At 42.1% G+C, this 21,313-nt stretch overlaps 1 protein-coding gene across 1 annotated transcript in view; it reads left to right on the forward strand.

Moving 5' to 3' along the window:
• The first annotated feature begins 3,505 nt into the window (after window positions 1-3,505).
• The window catches only part of SUZ12 (SUZ12 polycomb repressive complex 2 subunit), a 69,777-nt gene continuing 51,969 nt past the window's right edge, over window positions 3,506-21,313 (forward strand). The window contains exons 1-4 of the mRNA XM_055131368.1: window positions 3,506-4,053; window positions 6,224-6,270; window positions 6,351-6,415; window positions 13,537-13,605. Coding sequence (XP_054987343.1) covers window positions 3,771-4,053; window positions 6,224-6,270; window positions 6,351-6,415; window positions 13,537-13,605 — 464 coding nt within the window. The 5' untranslated portion in view covers window positions 3,506-3,770. The remainder of the gene's footprint in view (window positions 4,054-6,223; window positions 6,271-6,350; window positions 6,416-13,536; window positions 13,606-21,313) is intronic.

The following is a 21,313-nucleotide window of genomic DNA, read 5'->3' on the forward strand; positions in this document are numbered from 1 at the left end:
ACTTTGCTTCAAGAAACATTATGAATATTTACATATCCTTTATAGTTCTTGCAGTTATCTCAAGATTATTTGACATCAACACTGCTTGAAATTATATTTATCAAACTGCTGCTAGATCTCTTAGTACTATTATATATATTATTATATATGATAGGAATGATTACTTCATTTAAAATTTTTTAGATAATGATACTTACTAAAATTGTTTCCCTTTGTTATCCAATGAATTTTACAGCTATGAGTTTTGTTTTTTTTTTTGAGCTATATATGGGAGGTGCTTAGGGTTTACTCCTTGCTCTGTGCTTAAGGATCACTTTTAGAAGTGTTCAGGGGACCATACGTGGTGACAGAGATAGAACCCAGGCCATTTGCATGCAAGGCAAGCACCTTACCTACTATACTGTCTCTCTGGTCTCTTTGAGTTTTTACTTTTTATTTTGTGCCACACCCGGTGATCTCAGGATGGCCTTCTTGTTCTGTACTCAAGGCTCACTCCTGGTAGTGCTTGAGAGAGCCACAGATAGTTCCAGGAACTGAACCAGAGTCTGTAAGGGAAGTACCTTAAGCCCTGCACTCTCTTTGGCCCTTCATTTTAAGCTTTTAAAAGAAGGAATCCACAGGTTTTATCTGACTGCCAAAGGGCTCCCTGACACTCAGAAGGTTAAAAATCCCAGTACATAAGTCTGTGTAAGGTAAAGTGGGAGGGCATATTAAAAAACACAATAGGAAGGAATGCAAAATGATTTTTTTTGTAAGAGAAACTAGGTGGTCCTATTAAAAAATAGTTTGAGGGACTAAGGATAATTTCATTCTAATTATATAAGTACATCAGGATGAAATGTTTTAACTGGATCCAAGCCGTAGCACAGACACTAAATGAAGAAGTCACATAAATTCTCTGAACCTGTTTCCTCACCATAAAAAGAAAATAATAATGTTATAAATGAAAAAGTGAAATAATAGGAACAAAAGCATACTGACAATTGCAAAGGTTAATCTGATTTCTATTATTTCATTGTATCAAGTCCTGTTAGGAAATATAAAACAATGGACAATGCCTTGGCTTTTTAAGATTTTGCCCGTTCCACATATGGCATAAGGTAAATAACAAAATCTTTTTTTTTTTTTTTTTTTTTTGCTTTTTGGGTCACACCTGGCGATGCTCAGGGGTTACTCCTGGCTCTGCACTCAGGAATCACCCCTGGTGGTGCTCAGGGGACTGTATGGGATGCTGGTAATCGAACCCGGGTCGGCTGTGTGCAAGGCAAACATCCTACCCACTGTGCTATTGCTCCAGCCCGCGTAAATAACAAAATCTTAAAGAGCAATTCTAATTCGGGATAAGGTAGTAGATCACACATATATACAAGTCAGTGATAGATAATCAATACCAAGTTTCAAAAAGTTGCCACCCCAACTTACAAGTACATCTAGGACAGAGGTATCCACCCTCAGATGATACTTTAGTGTCCAAGATCTTATTAAAATGAAAACTGTAGTGTAACCAATATAACAACTCTTAATTCTCTCCTTGGAGGGGGCTAAGGAAGAGTAAGATTGTTTTCAGAGTTCAACATACATTATAAACAAAGGGGAATACACAAAGTAACAATATGGCCCTAAGCCTCTCCCACTCCCAAAAGTGGTTGACTGATTCTGGTGTCAAGTACTGGTCAACTACTGAACATTAAAGGCTTCTCAGAAAGCACTTCTCTGACAGTCTTAAAAAATAAGAATACACATTTTCTCTGCTATAAATGCAATTCTAGCCTTCAAAGACTGTAACTTGTGACTTAGTCTTGATTGCTTTCGGTCTTCTCTCACCCAACCAAAACAAAATAAAACAAAAACTTGTAGTGATGAAGAAAGGTCACTTTAGCAGTTACAATAAAGGTTAATTAATAAGTTAACCTGATTTCCAAGTCACTATTTTGTAATTTTCTTAGTGTGATTTAATTGTCTAGGTCCTGGTTGAATTGATGAAACTTCACTTTCCAATCCTAGAAAGCTGAAAACGAGCAGTTTCCCAAGATCTAAAATCCCACATGTCTCTGTGGGGTGGCATTACTCAGAGAAGGCTTATTTCAGTGGTTAAAAACATTTTTTTGCAAAAGGAATTTTAAGAAAAGTACAGAGTACTGACATCACATAACTAGACAGCACTGCAAACGTTTTGTCTGACTAAAAAAATTCTGTCTGCAGCCACAGGTTCATCTTATTTTTGATGTGTTCCCGCAATGCCCGATTTCTGACATGCAAACTGTGCAGACCTCACTTCCTAAAGTGGCAAAAGCTTTGATGAAACCACGACCTTTTTAGAAAAAAATAAAAAGAAACAAAACAAAACAAAAAACGATCCCAGATACTTGGAAACTTTTGTAAACAGTGTTTTTCAATTCACTTGGGGGGCGGGGGACCCAAAGCAGGCTTTTGGGAAAACTTGTTATCCAGCGTGTGAATGTGTATGGAGTGAGTTATTCAAAGATTATATTGCATTTTACGATCGCCGGGTTTGAATGGAAAAGGACATCCTTGTCGACCATCTCCCTGAAATTCAAATCTTTTATCAGCAGCACGCCAAACCAGTCTGGACCATCATCGGGCCTCTGCGTCCAGTTCAGCGACTCCCGCAAAACCCCGAATTCCTCTCAAGTTTCACAGCGCAAAAAGCCTCGGTTCGCGGGCAGCGTGCGCGGACTTGCGAGTATCCGGCGGGTCGTGGCCGCTTCGCGTGCGCGGGGCGCCTTGCGCCTCTCAGGCTCTCGCTTTTGATGCCACTGTGTTGAGAAGAGGCTCTATCCCTAATGCTCCTGGCATGCTGCCTCCCAGCACCCACAGCAGAGCTGAACTCCTGGACGTTCCTGTTAACCGACAAATCGCTCCCTTGAGGGAGCCCTGTCACACATGCCCGAGCCTCAGCCAAAACCTCTCGCTGCCCCCGGTCCTCCCCATGACTTTGCTGCGTGGGATCCGGTCCTGGGGTGGCTTTGCGGCACGTGGTGACGAGGGGACCAGGGGCGCGCGCGATCCCCGACCCACACCCCACACCAGCCCCTAGCCCCCGCAAACTGGCCGAGATCTCGGACGAGAGGCGCCCCTCAGGCCGGCCCCTGTCTGTGAAGTTAGGGACTCTAAAATCGCTCGTGAATCTCAAGTTCCCTCAGCGGGCCCCTCGCCCCCAGCTCCTCAGAGGCCCGCCTCTCTTCAGGGGTCCTGAACCCCCCTGGTGGCGATGACTGACGACGCTCAGTACGCGAGAAACGGCTCCCTAAGCCGCTCGCTGGGTCCCTCTCTCCCCACAATGCACCGGGGCCAGCAGGAAGGCCGCTCCGACCCCTAATTTTCCCGCGAATTCAGTTCAAAGAGGCGGCCGGGCCCGCGATCGGCAGCGCGCACGGGCCAACCAAGCCGCGCCTCCGCGAGAAGCGCCTCCGCGTGACTGACGGGAGAATCCGCGGACCAACGGGCTGGGCGGCCGGGCGGCGCGCGCTCCCGCCAGCCAATCAGCGCGCCGGGCGGGGGAAGGGGGCGGCGCGAGGCCAGGGTAGGGTGAGCAGCCTCCGGAGCGGAGCGGGGCTCTCAGGAGGAGACACTTTTTTTTCCTCCCTCCTTCCCTCCTCTCCTCCTCCCTTCCCTTCCCCTCTCCTCCCCTCTCTCCTCCTTCCCCCCGCGGTCGGCCCGAGGCTGCTGGGGCGAGCGTGCGGCGTCGCGGGCGCTCACTCTCCGGGGCCGCCCGGCGGGTAGCTGGCGGGGAGGAGGCAGGAACCGCGATGGCGCCTCAGAAGCACGGCGGTGGGGGAGGGGGCGGCTCGGGGCCCAGCGCGGGGTCCGGGGGAGGCGGCTTCGGGGGTTCGGCGGCAGTGGCGGCGGCGGCTGCGTCGGGCGGCAAATCGGGCGGCGGGGGCTGCGGCGGCGGCGGCGGCGGCGGCGGCGGCTACTCGGCCGCCTCCTCGTCGGCGGCGGCCGCGGCGGGGGCCGCCGTGCTGCCGGTGAAGAAGCCGAAAATGGAGCACGTCCAGGCTGACCACGAGCTCTTCCTCCAGGCCTTTGAGAGTGAGTACGCGGGGGGCGGAGAGTGCCGCACGCCCCCGCGCGCGCCGGGCGCGGGGGACGGGGCGCTCGCGGGGGCCCCCAGCTTCCCCGCCGCCGGGGGTCCGCCCGGTCCGGGCGCCGAGGGAGGACGTCGAGGGGGGCTCCGGGGCGGGTGGGCGGACGGGGTCCGTCATCTCTCGGGGGGCGGTCTGGTTGAGGGGACCCGACGCGGCGCCGCGCGCTCCCCCGCGCTCGGCGGGTCCCCACGTTCCTGTCGTCCTCGGAGGAGTTGGCCCGAGATGGCCGGCACCCCCTCCCTCCTTCGAACCCCCCCCCCCAGGTCTAGTGTTCGCTTTTCTCTCCTGCCTTCGCGGACTCCGGACGGCCGCGGGGTTCGGGGCCGGGTTGTGGGGCGCCGGGCGAGGAGTGCGGTGCCCGCCGCCCCGCTTGTCAGCCATCCCGAGGGCGCCCTGGCTCGCCGGCCCGATGCCTGCGGGCGCGGGCCCCCTCGGATGCCTCGCCCCGGTTGCCGAGCCGCAACCGTACCCATTTCCCGGAGCTGTACAACTGAGCCGGGAAGGTACGCGCGACGTCTCCGCACACCGCCCCCGGGAGGACGCTGCCCGTTCCCGGGGCCCGGCTTCCCCAAACCCCGTGTCCCGAGGGCTCGCGGTGGCGTTCAGGGCCCCGGGCAGGCCCCTCGAACTCCCGCTCACTTTGCAGAGGGGAGCAAGGTACCTGGAAACAAACAATAGAATTTATCCAAAACCTCCCGACTCGTCACCTCCACGGCTCCTGCAGGGACGTTCCTTCCTGGGGCTTTTCCTGTTGGGCTTTTGTGTGCCTGTTCCCATTCGGAGGGTCTTTGATGGCTCCGCATCTCGCAGCATCTTGAATCAAACCCGCTCTGCCATCCAATGTCTTTATTTACAATTTTACCGTGGCATATGTGAAGGGCATGGTATCAGCTGTGCTTGGAAAAATGTATTACATTGTTTGATGCCCGTCTTTCATCGACTCTCATTAATGCTTCGTGAAATTCTGGTTGAAATTCAATACGAGAAATTTTGATTTTTCTGGAAACAGATACTGAACCTGCTTGATGAAGATTCACAGCCATACTTTTGGCTAAATACACACTCAGAAGTGTGGAGAGGCATTAAATTGGAAATGCACTTGAAGAAAGGAAGGGTTCTGATGACAATAAACATACGTATATAATGAACCATACTAACATAGCTTTCATCTTTTAGTTTATTTGAAACGAAAACTCAGGGTTAACTGGAAATTTCAAAATACTTTTCTAAATGTCATGAGAAGACAAGACCTCCAAGAAAGTTATTTTGCTTTCTGATCAGTATACTCCAGAGAAGTGAAGTATTCAGAGTTGTATTTGATCTCAGTACAACTTGATCCTTCTCTAATACTGATCATAGTTTCTGAGATGTTTACATGTTTCAATATATTTACTAATACTTAGTTTATTTTTACACTGTCTTGTTTTAAGAACATGATTGTTTATCTCTGAAGGGTACAATGAAGTTTGTACGTAAAATATTTTTTATTCTATGACTTAATTCCTTTATAACAATTTAAAATCTTCCTAAGATTTTTGGGACTTCCTCTATTTAAAAAACATGGTTGTTTTAGCATGAAGTAATATTTAAGTTGTGCAAAATAAGTGAAAACTAAAAATTTTCTCTGTAAGTTGTGTCTCATTTCTTAAAATACTGATTGGCTTTCATCGTACCTCTTAGAAAACCTTGGAAACATTGTATTTTGGATGACTACTAGACAAGGTTTTTAAAACAAAAGTTAAAATTTTGTTTTACTAAATCCAGGTAACCTCATATCAGCCACTTTTGGTAGGAGATGGATTATAAGTAGTCTAAGTTATCTAAATTGAGTGATTGTAACCATTCTATATATACGCTAGTTTAAAAAATTGATGTAGAAATGCAAGGTCAAAGGACGAGTTGTCAGTAAATTTTAAGATAAATGTAAGATGAAGTTTGTCAATGTGAATCATGAGATTTGACCTCAGTCTTATTGTTAATGCTAATTTTGATGTATTTAGTACATAATTCCCATGAGTTATTGTTTTATATTTGTTATAGGGAAGGTTGGTATTTTAAAAACATAAATGATAGTATATTTCGATAATGTTTGGATTTTGTTTCCCATTATCTAGAACCAACACAGATCTATAGATTTCTTCGAACACGAAATCTTATAGCAGTAAGTAATCAATAAAATTCTGAAGACTTTTTCTTAGAATATCATTTATTTAATTGTAATACTTCTTAATTTTTTTATAGCCTATATTTTTGCACAGAACTCTTACGTACATGTCTCATCGAAATTCCAGAACAAACATCAAAAGGTACATTTTATTAATCTTTACTCATGTTAATGTTTTGTTTGAAAGTGTTATTTCAGATAAAAGATTAAATATGAAAGCCAGATGAAAGTGGTTGAATTGACTGCCATGTTTTTAATAGCATCTTTTTTGTAAATTCTAGTTTATAAGCATTATTTTTTTTTTTTTTTTTTTTTTTTGCTTTTTGGGTCACACCCGGCGATGCACAGGGGTTACTCCTGGCTCTGCACTCAGGAATTACCCCTGGCCGTGCTCAGGGGACCATATGGGATGCTGGGATTTGAACCCGGGTCGGCCGCGTGCAAGGCAAACGCCCTACCCGCTGTGCTATCTCTCCAGCCCCTATAAGCATTATTTTCTTAATGGAAGGTATTTAATAGTGAAGTGAATGAAGTGATTTTACTGACTTATGTTTTAATATACTGCTCCTAGTTATTATAAAATTTGGTTAACGTTGAGGAATATCTACCAAATCGTTTAGGAGAATTATTACTGCTACATATTTAATAGTTAAGTTTTGGTGTTATATGTTTAACAAATAATCTACCTAAGAAATGCTTATTTATTTACCTACTTCTTTTGGCTTTTGGGCCATGCCTGGCAATGCTCAGGGGTTACTCCTGGCTCTGTATTCAGGAATTATTCCTGACTGTTCTGGGAGACTATATGGGATGCCTGGGATTGAAGGGATTGAACAGGCATTGACTTGTTTGCAAGGCAAGCATCCCCCCATTGTACTATCACTCAAGCTCCAGAAATGCTTGTTTTATATCTGTGGTGGTAGTCTTATTAAAAGGGACATTTTATTAATGGGGTGGAAGATGTGGGTTTGGGCCACATCGGATCCAGGTCGGCTGCATGCAAGGCAAGCAGCCAATCCGCTGTGCTGTTTTGGCTTAAGGAACTGTTTTTCAGTGAGGGTGATGCTGGGGATCAAACCTAGCACATGCGAAATGCGCACTCTATCATTGCGTTCATCCCGTACTCTAAATGAAAGATTCTTGGAAGACAGTAGGATAACTGTTCTTACTCAGACATCTTAATCTAGTCTTAAAATGGAATCTGGTGGTGTTGGGCAGTGTTTATTTTTGCTTTATAACTTTTCATACTTCGTTTCATATAATCAAACCATGCTAGCTTTTTTTCTCCTGAGTGCAGGGTTATTTGAAAATATTAAGTGAACAGATTTTAATTGGTGTTGGTCGGGGTGGGGGTGTTGGGCCACACCTGACTCTGAGGGATCACCCCTGGCAGTGTTTTGGACTATATGGGGTGCTGGGAATTGAACTTGGGTCAGCTGCATGCAGGGCTAGTACATTCCCACTATATTATCCAGTGCCCAAAGTAAATAATTTTAAAGGAAATTTCTGTTTAAGTATTTGGTGGTATTATTACAGTCAGTGAAACTTATAAGGTGTTTGTTTTGTTTTGGTTTTGTTTTTTGGGCCAAACCTGAAGAACATACTTAAGGCCTTTTTCTGGCTTTTTACTTAGAGACCACTCCTAGCAGTTTTCGGGGACCATATGTGGTGCCACAGAATAAAACCGGGTTGGAAGCATGTAAGACGAGAGCCTTAAAACCTTGTACTATCTCTCTAGCCCAAAACCATTGTTATCTCAACAGACTCAGAGATACAAAGTATCACAGACAATTCTTTTGGACATTCCCACTGGTTATTAAGTAGGCATAGTGTTTTCTATAGCAAGATACAATTTAGTTTGGCTTTGTAGATATACCAAGGTGTATGGATTGGACAATGCAGTACAGTTTGTCTCCTCTTTGCCTCTCTACTCCCATTATGTGAAATGTGCCGAGATTTGGCAAACTTTTAATTTAGGACCAGATGGTGAATACTTAAGATTTTAAATATAAGTAGGAGGCAAAATTAAGGATTTTAGATAGGATGTGTATACGTCAGCAAAAAGAGGGGGAAAAAAGTTTACTTTTTCACAGTCTTTTTGTTCACAGATGTTTTAGTGATTAAATTCAAAATATAGTTTAGTTATGATGTTTTCTAATACAAACCTACTAGTGAGAAGTGTAGAATTCTTTTTTTTTTTTAAATAGGGGCCACCACAACTTGTACTTGGGCTACCATGACAACAGTGAAAAAGTGATGGGGTAGGTGTTATGCAGTGCCAGGGCCTAAGACATGCTGGGCGTATGCTTTATCACTTGCGCTATCTTCTGTTCCTAGAAAGTGTTTTATTTATGCAGAAGAGATAACATTTAATTTAATTGAGATTTAGAGTTATTGTTTATATTATAAAATTAGTAGTATATGTTTATCTGTAAAAGCCATTCTTGGTTGAGTTGTGGAAAAGTAGGCAGTAGACTGGATTTGGTCAATAATCCAGTTTGTTCATCCATTCATCCTCTATTTAGTCTACAAAACCAGGAGAATTTTAGCAGTGATTTTCTTTTTTTTCCCGTTTTTAAAATAATTTTATTTTTCCATGCGTCTCACTTGGCAGTGCTTGGTAACCTGGGGCCACTCCCAGCCACAGTCATGTGCTTGTGGAGTCATGAAGAGTGAACTGAATTGAACTCAGGGTTTTGCATATGTTGGGCATGTGATCTACCTCTTGTCCTGTCTGCCCAATCTTTTAGTTTTTTCTTTTTTTTTAATATGGGAGATTAGTTGAATTATCTAGTTGCTGCCTCATTATTTTCATTATTATTTTTTTGGTCACAGATCTGTGCTCAGGGTTCATTCCCATTGGTGCTTGTGGGGGAACCATATGGTACCGGGAATCAAACCCAGGCCTCCTTAATGCAAAGCATGCATTCCCACCCTTTGCACTCTCTTCCTGACCCATGGTACCTGATTTTAATTTAAGTGATTAACTGTTTTGTTTATTTTGGGGGCCACACCAGGTGGTGCTAAGAGCTTACTCTCCATTCTGTTTGCAGGGATCATTTCTGGTGGGGCCTGGGGACCATATATAGTGCTGGGGATTAAATCCAGGTTGTTCCACATATAAGACAAGTGCACTACTTGCTGTATTCTCCAGCAGCATGATTAAGTATTTTCAAAATAAATATGAATTATAACATAAGTGGATAAAAATTATATATGTTTAAGATATAAGTTCATTTTGTGTCATTTGGTTTTTAGACCTATTATGGGATATGTTGTTTTTGACAATAGGAGTCACTTAACTCTTATATGCCTGACCTATATAAGACATTAAAACTTATTTTGAACAAATCTTATCACAATTTATATCTTCAGATGAGTGCTGCCCTCTTCAAAGTAGTTGGTGACTTTGAAAAATGGAAGATGTAGGGGCCGGAGCGATAGCACAGCGGGTAGGGCATCTGCCTTGCATGCGGCCGACCAGGGTTCGATCCCCGGCATCCCGTATGGTCCCGCAAGCACTGCCAGGAGTAATTCCTGAGTGCAAAGCCAGGAGTAACCCCTGAGCATCGCTGGGTGTGACCCAAAAAGCAAAAAAAAAAAAAAAAACAAATGGAAGATGTAGCCCAGTAATTATGGTCTTTATTCAGTTGTTTTTTAGAATTCCTTTTTACTACTACAACAACTACTATTCATTGCTGGAATAAAAATAACTCCCTTTGAAGTCATGTATTTTGTTGTTATTTCTAGTATATTAGTTAAACTTTACTTGTACTTTAAGGAAAGTACTTTATAGAGGTTTAAAAATTCTGTAAGCTAACACTATACTGACACGGTGTAAATACTGGTCAGGAGGAGGGTATCTTTTGAATTCATTTTAATGGGTTTAATGTAAGCTGTTTCTAAAACCTCCCAGTAAAACTTCCTGAGTCTTCCTAAAATTTCTTGAATTTTAAAAGCTCTCTTTTTGATGACCTTTTGAATTTTTTTTTTTTTCTTTTTGGGTCACACCCGGCAGTGCACAGGGGTCACTCCTGGCTCTGCACTCAGGAATTACCCCTGGCACTGCTCAGGGGACCATATGGGATGCTGGGAATCGAACCCGGGTCGGCCGAGTGCAAGGCAAACGCCCTGCCCTACTCGCTGTGCTATCACTCCAGCCCCGACCTTTTGAAAATTTAACCTTGTTAGATACAAGCTACAGTAACAGTATTTTTTTTCTTTTTGTTTTTGTTTTCTTCATTTAAATACAGTGATTTACAAAGTTGTTATTTGTAACAACAATATAGTTGTTACTGGCATTCAATGTTCCAACACTAATTCCACTACCAGTGTGACCTTCCCTCCACCAATGTCCATAGTTGCCCCCCACCCCCAAGCTTGCCCCCTTAGCAGGCACAAAATAATTTGCTTTTTTGTGGGGGGGTGGAGTGTTTGAGTCACACTCCGCAATGCTCAGGGGTTACTCCTGACTGCACTCAGGAATTACTCCTGGCGGTGCTCAGGGGATCATGTGGGATGCCGGGGATCAACCCGGGTTGGCCATGTGCAAGGCAAACTCCCTACCTGCTGTGCTGTTGCTCCAGCTCCAGTAACAGTACCTTTTTAGAGAAATAGAAGTCCTTGGTTTAGTGGGGAGGAGCTGCTTTTGTATAGTTTCTTATGTGGTTCATTTTATTTTTCCTCATGAAGTCGGGGTTGCTGAGGATGTTTCAAATTTTTTTTTTTGTTTCAAATGGTTTTTAACATTGAATTCTCCTATATACTTCAGTGCCTGACTCCATAGTGTTGAAAGAGACTTGTCTTACCTTTTTCTTCCTACAGACAGGATTTTTTTCTCACTCATTACATAAAGGTAGCTATACCATTCTTCAAAGTTTCTTGTAACTTTCCAGTACTCCGTGGTAGAACATTTTAATCTTTATAGTGAAAAGTTCTTACTACCCTAAAAGAATCCAACGTTTTTCTTTCTTCTCTCTTATCTGTGAAGATTAAAAATGTACTACCATCCTGAAATACAATGCTTCTTACTATACTCTTTTTGATAAAACTTTTATTTCATTTTTTTATTTTTTATTTTTTTTTTGCTTTTTGGGTCACACCCAGCGATGCACAGGGGTTACTCCTGGCTTTTCACTCAGGAATTACTCCTGGTGCTTGGGGGACCATATGGGATGCCGGGGATCGAACCCGGGTCGGCCGCGTGCAAGGCAAACGCCCTACCCGCTGTGCTATCGCTCCGGCCCCTTGATAAAACTTTTAATATTAAAATATTTAATAATCTAAAGGAATGTAAAGAGTTTTTTTAAAGAAACATCTCTTTTAAATGGATGCTCTTTATTCACCTGAAGTACAGATTGTATTGACTCTTTGAGTGATACTTTATTACACTGTACTAATACTAACAGTTCTTTTTTTCCTCTTCTCTTTGTTGTACTGGGTATTGAACTCAAGGCCTCATGCAAGCAGATCATATGTGCTCTACCATTTAGCCACATTTCTGTCCAATTATATGAACATGTTTTGGTGCTGGTAGGGGTAGGAGTTGGACTACACCCAGATATGCTCAGAGTTTACTCCTGACTCTGCAAAGGGATTGAATGTGGGTTGGTCACATGCAGGGCAAGAGCCTTATATACTATACTATCTTTTTTGCTTCTACATGAATATTTGTTCACTGAAAAATTTCATAGTGGTTGGGTACAGTAGTTCCTTTTGAGGAATGAGTATGTCACTATTTCTGTTATCTGAATTTAAACTTTACATAGTAATGTAGAAATTGTTAAATTTTTCTTTTTCCTCCCCCCCTTTTTTTTTATTTTTTGGAGGGAGGGCCTCTTAAGCAGTGTTTCAGGGACCCAGAGGCCTAGAGGCCATTTCTAATAATACTTGGGCAGTGTGGCCAATGCCTTCTCATTTAGCCATTCAGTGAATCACTGAAGGAAGTATAATAGGAGAATGTGATACCACTGTGAAGGCCCTGCAATGCTAGGGACCTCCAGGGCCACACACTGCTGTAGTTGATGCAGGGGGTTCATGTGGGACTGGAAAGTAAATGCTTGCAAAACCCTGTGCTATCTCCCCAGCCCTTCAAGATTTTCAAGTTCTAAATTTGAAGACAGTGTACTAACATAAAGGGAAGTAATTTGTTATAATTAGTAAATTATATATGGGTCTAGATTAGTTTTATCTCAGTTAACATGTAGAGTAGAATATCTTAGGAATTACGATGAAGGCAGGAACAATAACTCAATGAGCTAGAGCTCATGGTTTTACATGTAGGAGACCCAAGTTTAATCCTAACACTGCATAGTCCAAATACTGTCATGGAGCAACCCCTGAATGTGGAAGCTGGATAATTTGGAATCTATTCTTTAATTGATTAAATGTGCTATTTAAATTTCTGTTTTGACTAAAGAAAATGTGAAGTTAAAAGCATACAAATTTGGGGCTGGAGCGATAGCACAGCGGGTAGGGCGTTTGCCTTGCACACAGCCGACCCGGGTTCGAATCCCAGTATCCCATATGGTCCCCTGAGCACCACCAGGGGTGATTCCTGAGTGCATGAGCCAGGAGTGACCCCTGTGCATCACCAGGTGTGACCCAAAAAGCAAAAAAAAAAAAAAAAAAAAAAAAAAGCATACAAATTTATTAGGATTTGAACTTCAGAATTGTATCACAATAGTGACAACCATCTCTTTACTAGTCACTTTAATTTAGCTATCATTCTAATGATGCTATAATAACTTTAGATATTATATACTTCAGTTTAATAGTGCTAATATTAAATATTATACTCAACTTTATAGAAATACAAATGTTTTAAAATACAGTTGGACAAATATCTGAACATTACCAAATATAAGGCATTGTGCCAAGCACTTTGCAACTTTTCTTGAGAAATAGCAATCTGCCCTGGAGGAGCTTATAATCTAGTAAAGGAAATAAAATATTTATATTTAATATTTGATGAAGGCTGTCAAAATAAATAGAAATTAAGAGCCGTAGTCAGTCTGGTTTGGGAATAGTTATAAGATCTTATGGAAAAGGTAGCATCCAAGTTCAGACTTAAAATCTTGTGTGTTGTTTTATAACATACACTTGCTTCAGTAGTATTTATTGTTATGGCTAATTTTCCATAGTTTATCTTTAAAAAATCATCAAAATCAAATTTTAGAATTGCCTATTATAGTGACAATAAAGTGTAATCTGTTTGTTTTTCCTAGTTGAGAAGTGATTATTTTGTTTATCTGTTTTTTCCAGGAAAACATTTAAAGTTGATGATATGTTGTCAAAAGTAGAGAAAATGAGAGGAGAGCAAGAATCTCATAGGTAAGATAACCTATCAGTTTATGTTAAGTGACACACTTTAAGAAAAGAGAAAAATTTACAGTGATCGTTTTCCTAGTGATTGCTACAGTATTATAAGAAATTTGAAGTGTTAGAAATTTCTTGGGTCCATGCTCATGCATAAATCAGTAATTACTTCTTCTTTTCCCTAGCAAAAAATCCTAAAGGATTGTGTTTAGTGTTTTCACTACTGGGAACTCAGTTTTGTAAAGCAGTGGTATTCATTATTATTTAAATATATTAGCAATTTGTTATATATGAGTAGAAGTTTTGTAGTTTCTGTGGTTGGTATTAGTCATGTATCTACCTCATCTAAAGAGTGATGGAGACACAGCTATTATACCCTAACTTTGTGGTAGTTGCTGTGCCAGATGTATCTTAGCATCAGAACTTTTAATTTTATTTTTATTTTTAAAATTTTTTTGCTTTTTGGTCACACCCAGCAATGCTTAAGGGTTACTCCTGGCTCTGCACTCAGGAATTACTCCTGGCGGTGCTTGGGGAACCATATGGGATGCTGGGGATCGAACCCAGGTCAGCAGCGTGCAAGGCAAACGCTGTACCCACTGTACTATTGCTCCAGCCTCAGCATCAGAAATTTTTTTTTTGCTTTTTGGGTCTCACCTGGCGATGCACAGGGGTTACTCCTGGCTCTGCACTCAGGAATTACTCCTGGCAGTGCTCAGGGGACCATATGGGATACTGGGGATCGAACCCGGGTCGGCTGCGTGCAAGGCAAACGCCCTACCCACTGTGCTATCGCTCCAGCCCCAGCATCAGAAATTTTTAAAGTAACCATCTTCAGACTTGAGAAGGGTTTCCCCCCATTTAAAATTTGTGTTGTTGACAAAATATTCCTAACTTTATATTTAAATTATGTTTAAATATATGTTTATCAAATTATATTAATATATTTAATTATATTAAATAAATATAAATATGTGTTTATCACAGGTAGTTTCAGAAAGTTGACCCTTGAGATTGTTTTCAGATTTGGTACTCAAAACTAATTCAAATTATTTTGTTTAGCCTAATATCTACATCTGGACTAGACAGTGTATGTGTGTTCTTAGATAGAATGCATTGATGTGGAAGCCAAAGGAAATTTGAATATTGTTTTAAAGATAAACATGAACTTGGGTGGTATTTGTTCTTCAGTTGACTACTTTTTGGGGGGCCACACTTGTGATGCTTGGGGGCTACTCCAGGTGCAGTGCTCAAAGACCATGTGATTGCTTTTTTTTTTGTGGGGTAGATGATGGGCCACACCTACTCGCTTTGGGGATTATTCCTGGTTCTATGGCCAGACATGATCCCTGGCCATGCTGGGGGACCATATGTGGTGCCTGGGATTGAACTGGATTCAGCAGGTAGCCCCTTTACAATCTGTTTGACCCCCTTGATTTGGGGGGTGAAGGGATGGATTTGGCGGGGGGTGGAGGGATGACCCAGCAGGTACAACTAGCAGTCATCAGGCTTTACTCCTGGCTTTGCTCAGCACTCTTCTGGGGACCATATGGGGTGCTGGGGATTGAATTGGTTTGGCTATGTGCATGGCAAGAGCCATATACCCTATCTTTTTCGCCCTGTGAATTTTTTTTCTTTTTTTTGGGTCACACCTGGCGATGCTCAGGGGTTATTCCTGGTTCTGCACTTAGGAATTACTCCTGGCAGTGCTCGGGGATATGGGATATGGGATATGGGATGCTGGGAATCAAACCTGGGTTGGCCGAGTGCAAGGCAAACACCCTACCCGCTGTGCTATCACTCCAGCCCCTGGCCCTGTGAATATTTTCAGTCTTTAAAATTTGATTAGGAACAATGACTTGGCCATTTCGTGATCTTATGAATATGTTATTGTTTCAAATTGGGAAATTGCTTCTTTATACATCTGCTCTTAAGACTCCATTATTATATTGCTTCAGTACATTTCTTTTCATTTGTATTCTTTGGCAACCCCACTCTAGTGCTTTCAGGCTGCTTCTAGCTCTCAGCTTGGTCATTCTTAACTGTGCCCAGGGTACCATGCCGGGTATTGAATCTAGGCCTCCTGCATGCACTCATCCTATAGAGATGTCTCTGTGGTCCCATCTATTTCTTAACACAATTTGGGCATAGTTTTTCTACTCTACTAAATTTGATATGTAAGATTGCTTGGAATCAGTTATAATGCTTATGATATAAACTTTGGTATCTTTGGTCTTTTGGGGCAGGAGGGACAACTGGTGATTCTCAGAGCTCTGTGCTCAGGATCACTCCTCGCAGGACTTGGGAAAACATATGGGTGTTGGGGATCGAACCAGTGTCAGCTTCATGCAAGACAAGCACCCTATCCATCGTAATACTACTCCAGACCCAGGTTAAATTTTCTTAGATGAGAACAACATCTTTGTTCCATGACATTAATTAGAAGTTAAAATATTAGGGCTAGACAAATAATATATCATGTAAGGCCTTGCATGCAGCTGTCCTGGGTTCTACTCCTGACAATGCATATGGTCTCTCAAGCCCTGCCCAGAAATAAGCCATGAGGACAATGAGTGGTCCAACACTCTGGCCCCACCCCCCCAAAAAAAAGTTAAGATCTTACATGTGAAAATAGTGTTGGGAGCTGGAAAGATAGTGTATGTGGATAATGCACTTGCCTTGAACCCTACTGACCTGGGTTCAGTCCTGGACACCCTATATAGTCTCTCGACCCTTGCTGGGAGTGATTCCTGAAAGCAGAGCCAGGAGTAAGTCCTGAGCCTAGTTTGGTGTAGCCCAAATACAAAACATTGTAAAAGATCTCTTTTCTGGCTGTATTGTTACTCTCTGCAATCTAAAACAGAGGTCTTTTTCAATTAAGAATTAAATATTTAAATTTTTTAAATTGAATTATAGTTTAGCTGTTTAGTCTGGAGTTTTTTCTTCAGTTTTTCAGCATATCCAAAGTTGTAATGTCTTTACTTCTGGACATATTGAGATACACAGAAACACCACAGTGGTTTGGAGCTATAATATAGCGAGTAGGGCGTTTACCTTGCATGCAGCTGATCTGGGTTCAGTTCCCAGGATCCCATATGGTCCCCTCAAGCACTGCCAGGAGTAATTCCTGAGCTCAAGAGCCAGGAATCACCTGAGCATCTATGGGCATGGTCCAAAAACTAAAAAACCAGTCACCACCCCCTAAACTACCATAGTGCTATAGCCCAAAAGTTTAAAATAATTCATTGCTTGACCTAGTTAAGATTTTATGTTCCTATATATATAATAATTATCAAATAAATATTGATTTCAAAGTAATGTTGAGGTTAAAGAACTATGAAGGGATGTGGAAATATCTGTAACTTCTCTTGAAAGTAGGCCTGCTAGCACTACTAGCCCTTCTAGCACTACTCTCACTCACTGTGTCAGTAGCTTTAGTATTTGAAGAAAATGCTAAATTTTACTTAGAAATTTATAGAAACAAAAATATAATTTTTTATACTCACTTAAGTTTACAGACTCTTTGAATCTGATTTAACAACCCCAGAGTTGTAGCTTCAGGTCTTTTTTTTTTTTATTAAGTGAAGCAAGGTAAGTTTGTATTGAGTGAAACTTATTTAGAAAGATGTGAATGGAGAGAAAGAGAAGAAACAGGTTCTCCAGAGTGGAAAAAACTAAGACACACACAAGCAAGTGAGACTCAGTGTGTTCAAAGGAGAATATTGGCTTGAAAATTTTTTGGTTTTGTTTTGGTATTTGAGCCACAGTTGGCTGTGTTTAGGGATAACTTCTGACTTTGCAATCCTGGCTTTGTACTCAGGAATCACTTGAAGGATCATATGGGGTGCTAGGGATCACCTTGTGTTAGCTGAGTCCAGGATAAGCCCCTACTCCCTGAACACTCTCCAGCCCTTGTCTTTGATTTTTTTTTTTTTTCTTTTTGGGTCACACCCAGCAATGCTCGCGTTACTCCTGGCTTTGCACTCAGGAATTGCTCCTGGCAGTGCTTGGGGGACCATATGGGATGCCGGGGATCGGACCGGTGTTGGCCGTGTGCGTGTGCAAGGCAAATGCCCTACCCGCTGTGCTATCGCTCGGGCCCCATTGTCTTTGATTTCTTAAAAAAGCTTTCTCTTTTGGGGGTAGGATTACAAGTGATTTGTGTAACTGAGGTTTCTATCATATGCCTGGTATACAATGGATGCTCATCTGATGGGTTTGATGAATAAATTTGGAAATCAGTGAGCAAATTTAAATAATAGTGAGTGAGTGGTTACAATTTGCCATGTAGTAATTTTAGCTTTTTGTTTGTTTGGTTTTTTTGGGCCATACCTGGCAGTGCTCAGACCTTACTCCTGGCTCTATGCTCAGGAATTACTCCTGCTGAGGCTTGGGAGACCATATGGGATGCTGGGGATGGGACCCAGGTTGGCCACATGCAAGGCAAGTGTCCTATCTGCTATACCATTACCCTTTTTTATTTTTCATTTATTTATTTAGAAGTTTGGGCCACATCTAGTGATGCTCAGGGGTTACTTCTGTCTCTTCAGTCAGGAATTAATCCTGGCGGTGGTCAAGGAACCGTATGGAATGCTGGAACTTGAGCCTGGGTCAGCTGCGAGCAAGGCAAATACACTACCCATTCTACTCCTCTGGCCCCAGTTTGATCCCTTTTTATATTGATGTATAAGCCAAATTAAGTTCAAGCATTATCTTTGCAAAATGAGTTTGGTGTTTCAGAATCATTTATCTCATACTATCTGCTATTGTCTTAATAATCAGAGATAATGGCAAAACCTTAATGAAAGTAACTGATAGGGGAAAAAAAAGACCAGACTACTTCATGGGTTTTTATTTATTTATTTTTTAAGGTGCTTGTTAAATCAGAATTGTCCTTTGTAAGATTAAAGCTTAATGTCTGCCGTTTTGAAAATTGTTTCTTTCATTGAAGAATGACTACTTGAACAATTCAAAACAGCACATTAAAAATATTCGTAGTTGTTGTACCTTCAGTATCCAGGTTATTGGGTAGGGGCATGTTTGAGATATGATGTATTATATCTTCCCTAGCTATTATTCTGGCTCTCTAGTTTATTCTGTGTTTTGCATTTACTTTGGATATTTACTAAGAACTATAGCTTTTTCACTGAATTGCTGGAGCCTGGGGTCATGGCCCAAGTAGTAGAGGCCATGGCACGTATATGATGCCATGGATTTCATCCCCAGCACCTCATCACCTGTTGGTATGATTGGGTGTGATTCTGGTAACCCTGAGCACCAGTGGGGTGGCCCCCACAGTACACTAGGGGAGGAAAAGAAAATTGATTTTCTTTGCTATCATGATATCAGAGAATCTCTTGTGGGTTTTTTTCCCTACCAGTTACGGAATTTTCTACTCATAAGTACATCTATGATTGAAGGATGGCCTGAAAAGATTTTAGAATTTGACTTGTATCCAAAAGTATTTCCCAGGAATGTGAAGCAGGCTATTCCTGACTCTGCTCAGGGAGTCATTTGTGGTACTGGAGATTCCAATCTGGGTTGATGGAATGCAAAGCTGAATCAGGCTCCCAATCAATTTTAAATAGGTGTATTTATTTATTATTTAGCTTTTTGGGTCACATCCAGCGATGCTCAGGGGTTACTCCTGACTCTGCACTCAGGAATCATCCTGGCAGTGCGGCAGTGCTCGGGGGACCATATTGGATGCTGGGAATCGAACCCGGGTTGGCCGTGTATAAGGCAAATGCCCTACCCACTGTGCTATTGCTCCAGCCCAGGTGTATTGCTTTAATGGTCTTTCTCTAGTCTTTTATAAGTTTACTTGTATTTTTAAAATTTTGGCCATAAGTTTCTCTTTATACACCTATTCATGAAGGTACCTTTTCAGTTGCCACTGAGTATATTCTTAAATTTTTAAGTGTTTTGGAACAGCTTTAGAATGTTCCCTCTATAATCTTTGGGTCTTAGAGAATTCCTTTGTTTTGTCTACAATATTTGTGGGAGACAATTATACTTAATACAGTCCGTTCAGTTTTTTCCTCTGTTTTTTAACTTCATAGTTTTCCTTTGTGTCTAAAATCTGAATTTTGAAACAACAGATTTCAGAATAATACATTGATTTAGTTATCAATTCCTCAGTTCTGTACATTAGCATTGCATGTGTAAAAAAGTTGGGTTAACATTTAACATGATAGGTGTCAAATATCAAAATTATTCTATTTGTGATATTAATTCCATGACCTTAGAAATGAAGCCTTATACCTGTCACTGTCAGATTAATATTTAGTGTAAGAAGTAGAGGTCTCTTAAGCATTAAAACCTAAAGTTTTGGGGCTGGAGCGATAGCACAGTGGGTAGGGCGTTTGCCTTGCACGCGGCCGACCCGGGTTCTAATCCCAGCATCCCATATAGTCCCCCTGAGCACCGCCAGGGGTAATTCCTAATTCCTGAGTGAAGAGCCAGGAGAAACCCCTGTGCATCGCCGGGTGTGACCCAAAACAAACAAACAAAAAAAACAAAAAACTAAAGTTTTGGGGGCCGGAGAGATAGTACGGTGAGATGCCCCATATGGTTCCCTGAGTCCACCAAGAGTGATTCTTGAGCACAAAGCCAGAAGTAATCCCTGAATACAGCTGGTATGGCCCAAAAACCTCAGGGTGTCGGGGGGCTATACATTTTTTTGTTCAACCTGGAACGAACCTCATACATGCAAAGCAAATGCTTTGCCTCTGAACTCTGTCCCCGGACCTCAACATACAAACTTTGGCTTGGGGGCTGGAGAGGCAGGATAGCTGGTAAGGCACTTGCCTGAAAGCAGCCAGCCTGGGTTCAACCCTTGGTATCTCATATGGTCCTCCTAGTCCTTCAAGAGTGACCCCAGAGTTCAGAGCTGAGTTCAGAGCTAGCATAAGCCCTGAGCTTCAGGTGTGGTTACGCTCTTACCCCCACTTGCAAAAAAAAAAAAAAAACCACTCTGGCTTTTGGGATCTTACTATATACTTAAATTTTAAGTTTCCTATTCAGTCTGATTTCAAAACATTTACTTTGTATACATTTAAATATGGACTGGATCAATAGCATAGCGGGTAGGGCATTTGCCTTGCATGTGGCTAACCCGGGTTTGATTCCTCTGTCCCTTTTCAGAGAGCCTGGCAAGCTACCCATGGCATATTCGATATGCCAAAACCAGTAACAACAGATCTCACAATGGAGCTGTTACTGGTGCCCACTTGAGAAGACAGTGCTACAGCGCTACATTTAAATATAAACCTAATTTTTTGTGCGTGCATGTGTGGAAGGCCACAACCACTGATGCTCAGGAATTACTCCTGGCAGTGCTTTTGAGACCATGTTGATTTGGCCAAATACCCACTAGGCTGTCCTCCAACGCCTAAACCTAATTTTATAGATTGCTTCAGAAATATCTAGTATTTGTACTTGGGATATTTTGATTTTGTTTTGTTTTGTTTTTCTTTATCAATAGTAGTCTTCCTTTGCGGTGCAGACTTAATGTTCAGTAACTACAAACAAGTCACGAGTCCCATACCTAGTGGTGCTTGGGATGCCATTTAGAGTTGTGGATCTAACTTAGGGGCCCATACGTATCTTCCAGTTGAACTATTTTCCCCTGTGCAGTACTTAGAATCTTCTTTTGGGGGAGGAGGGGACGTGGGGAAGCATACCAAGCAGTGCTCAGGTTACTCCTTGCTCTGCACTCAGG

The sequence above is a fragment of the Sorex araneus genome, chromosome 3 (assembly GCF_027595985.1).
Source record: "Sorex araneus isolate mSorAra2 chromosome 3, mSorAra2.pri, whole genome shotgun sequence".
Classification (NCBI taxonomy): Eukaryota; Metazoa; Chordata; class Mammalia; order Eulipotyphla; family Soricidae; genus Sorex; species Sorex araneus.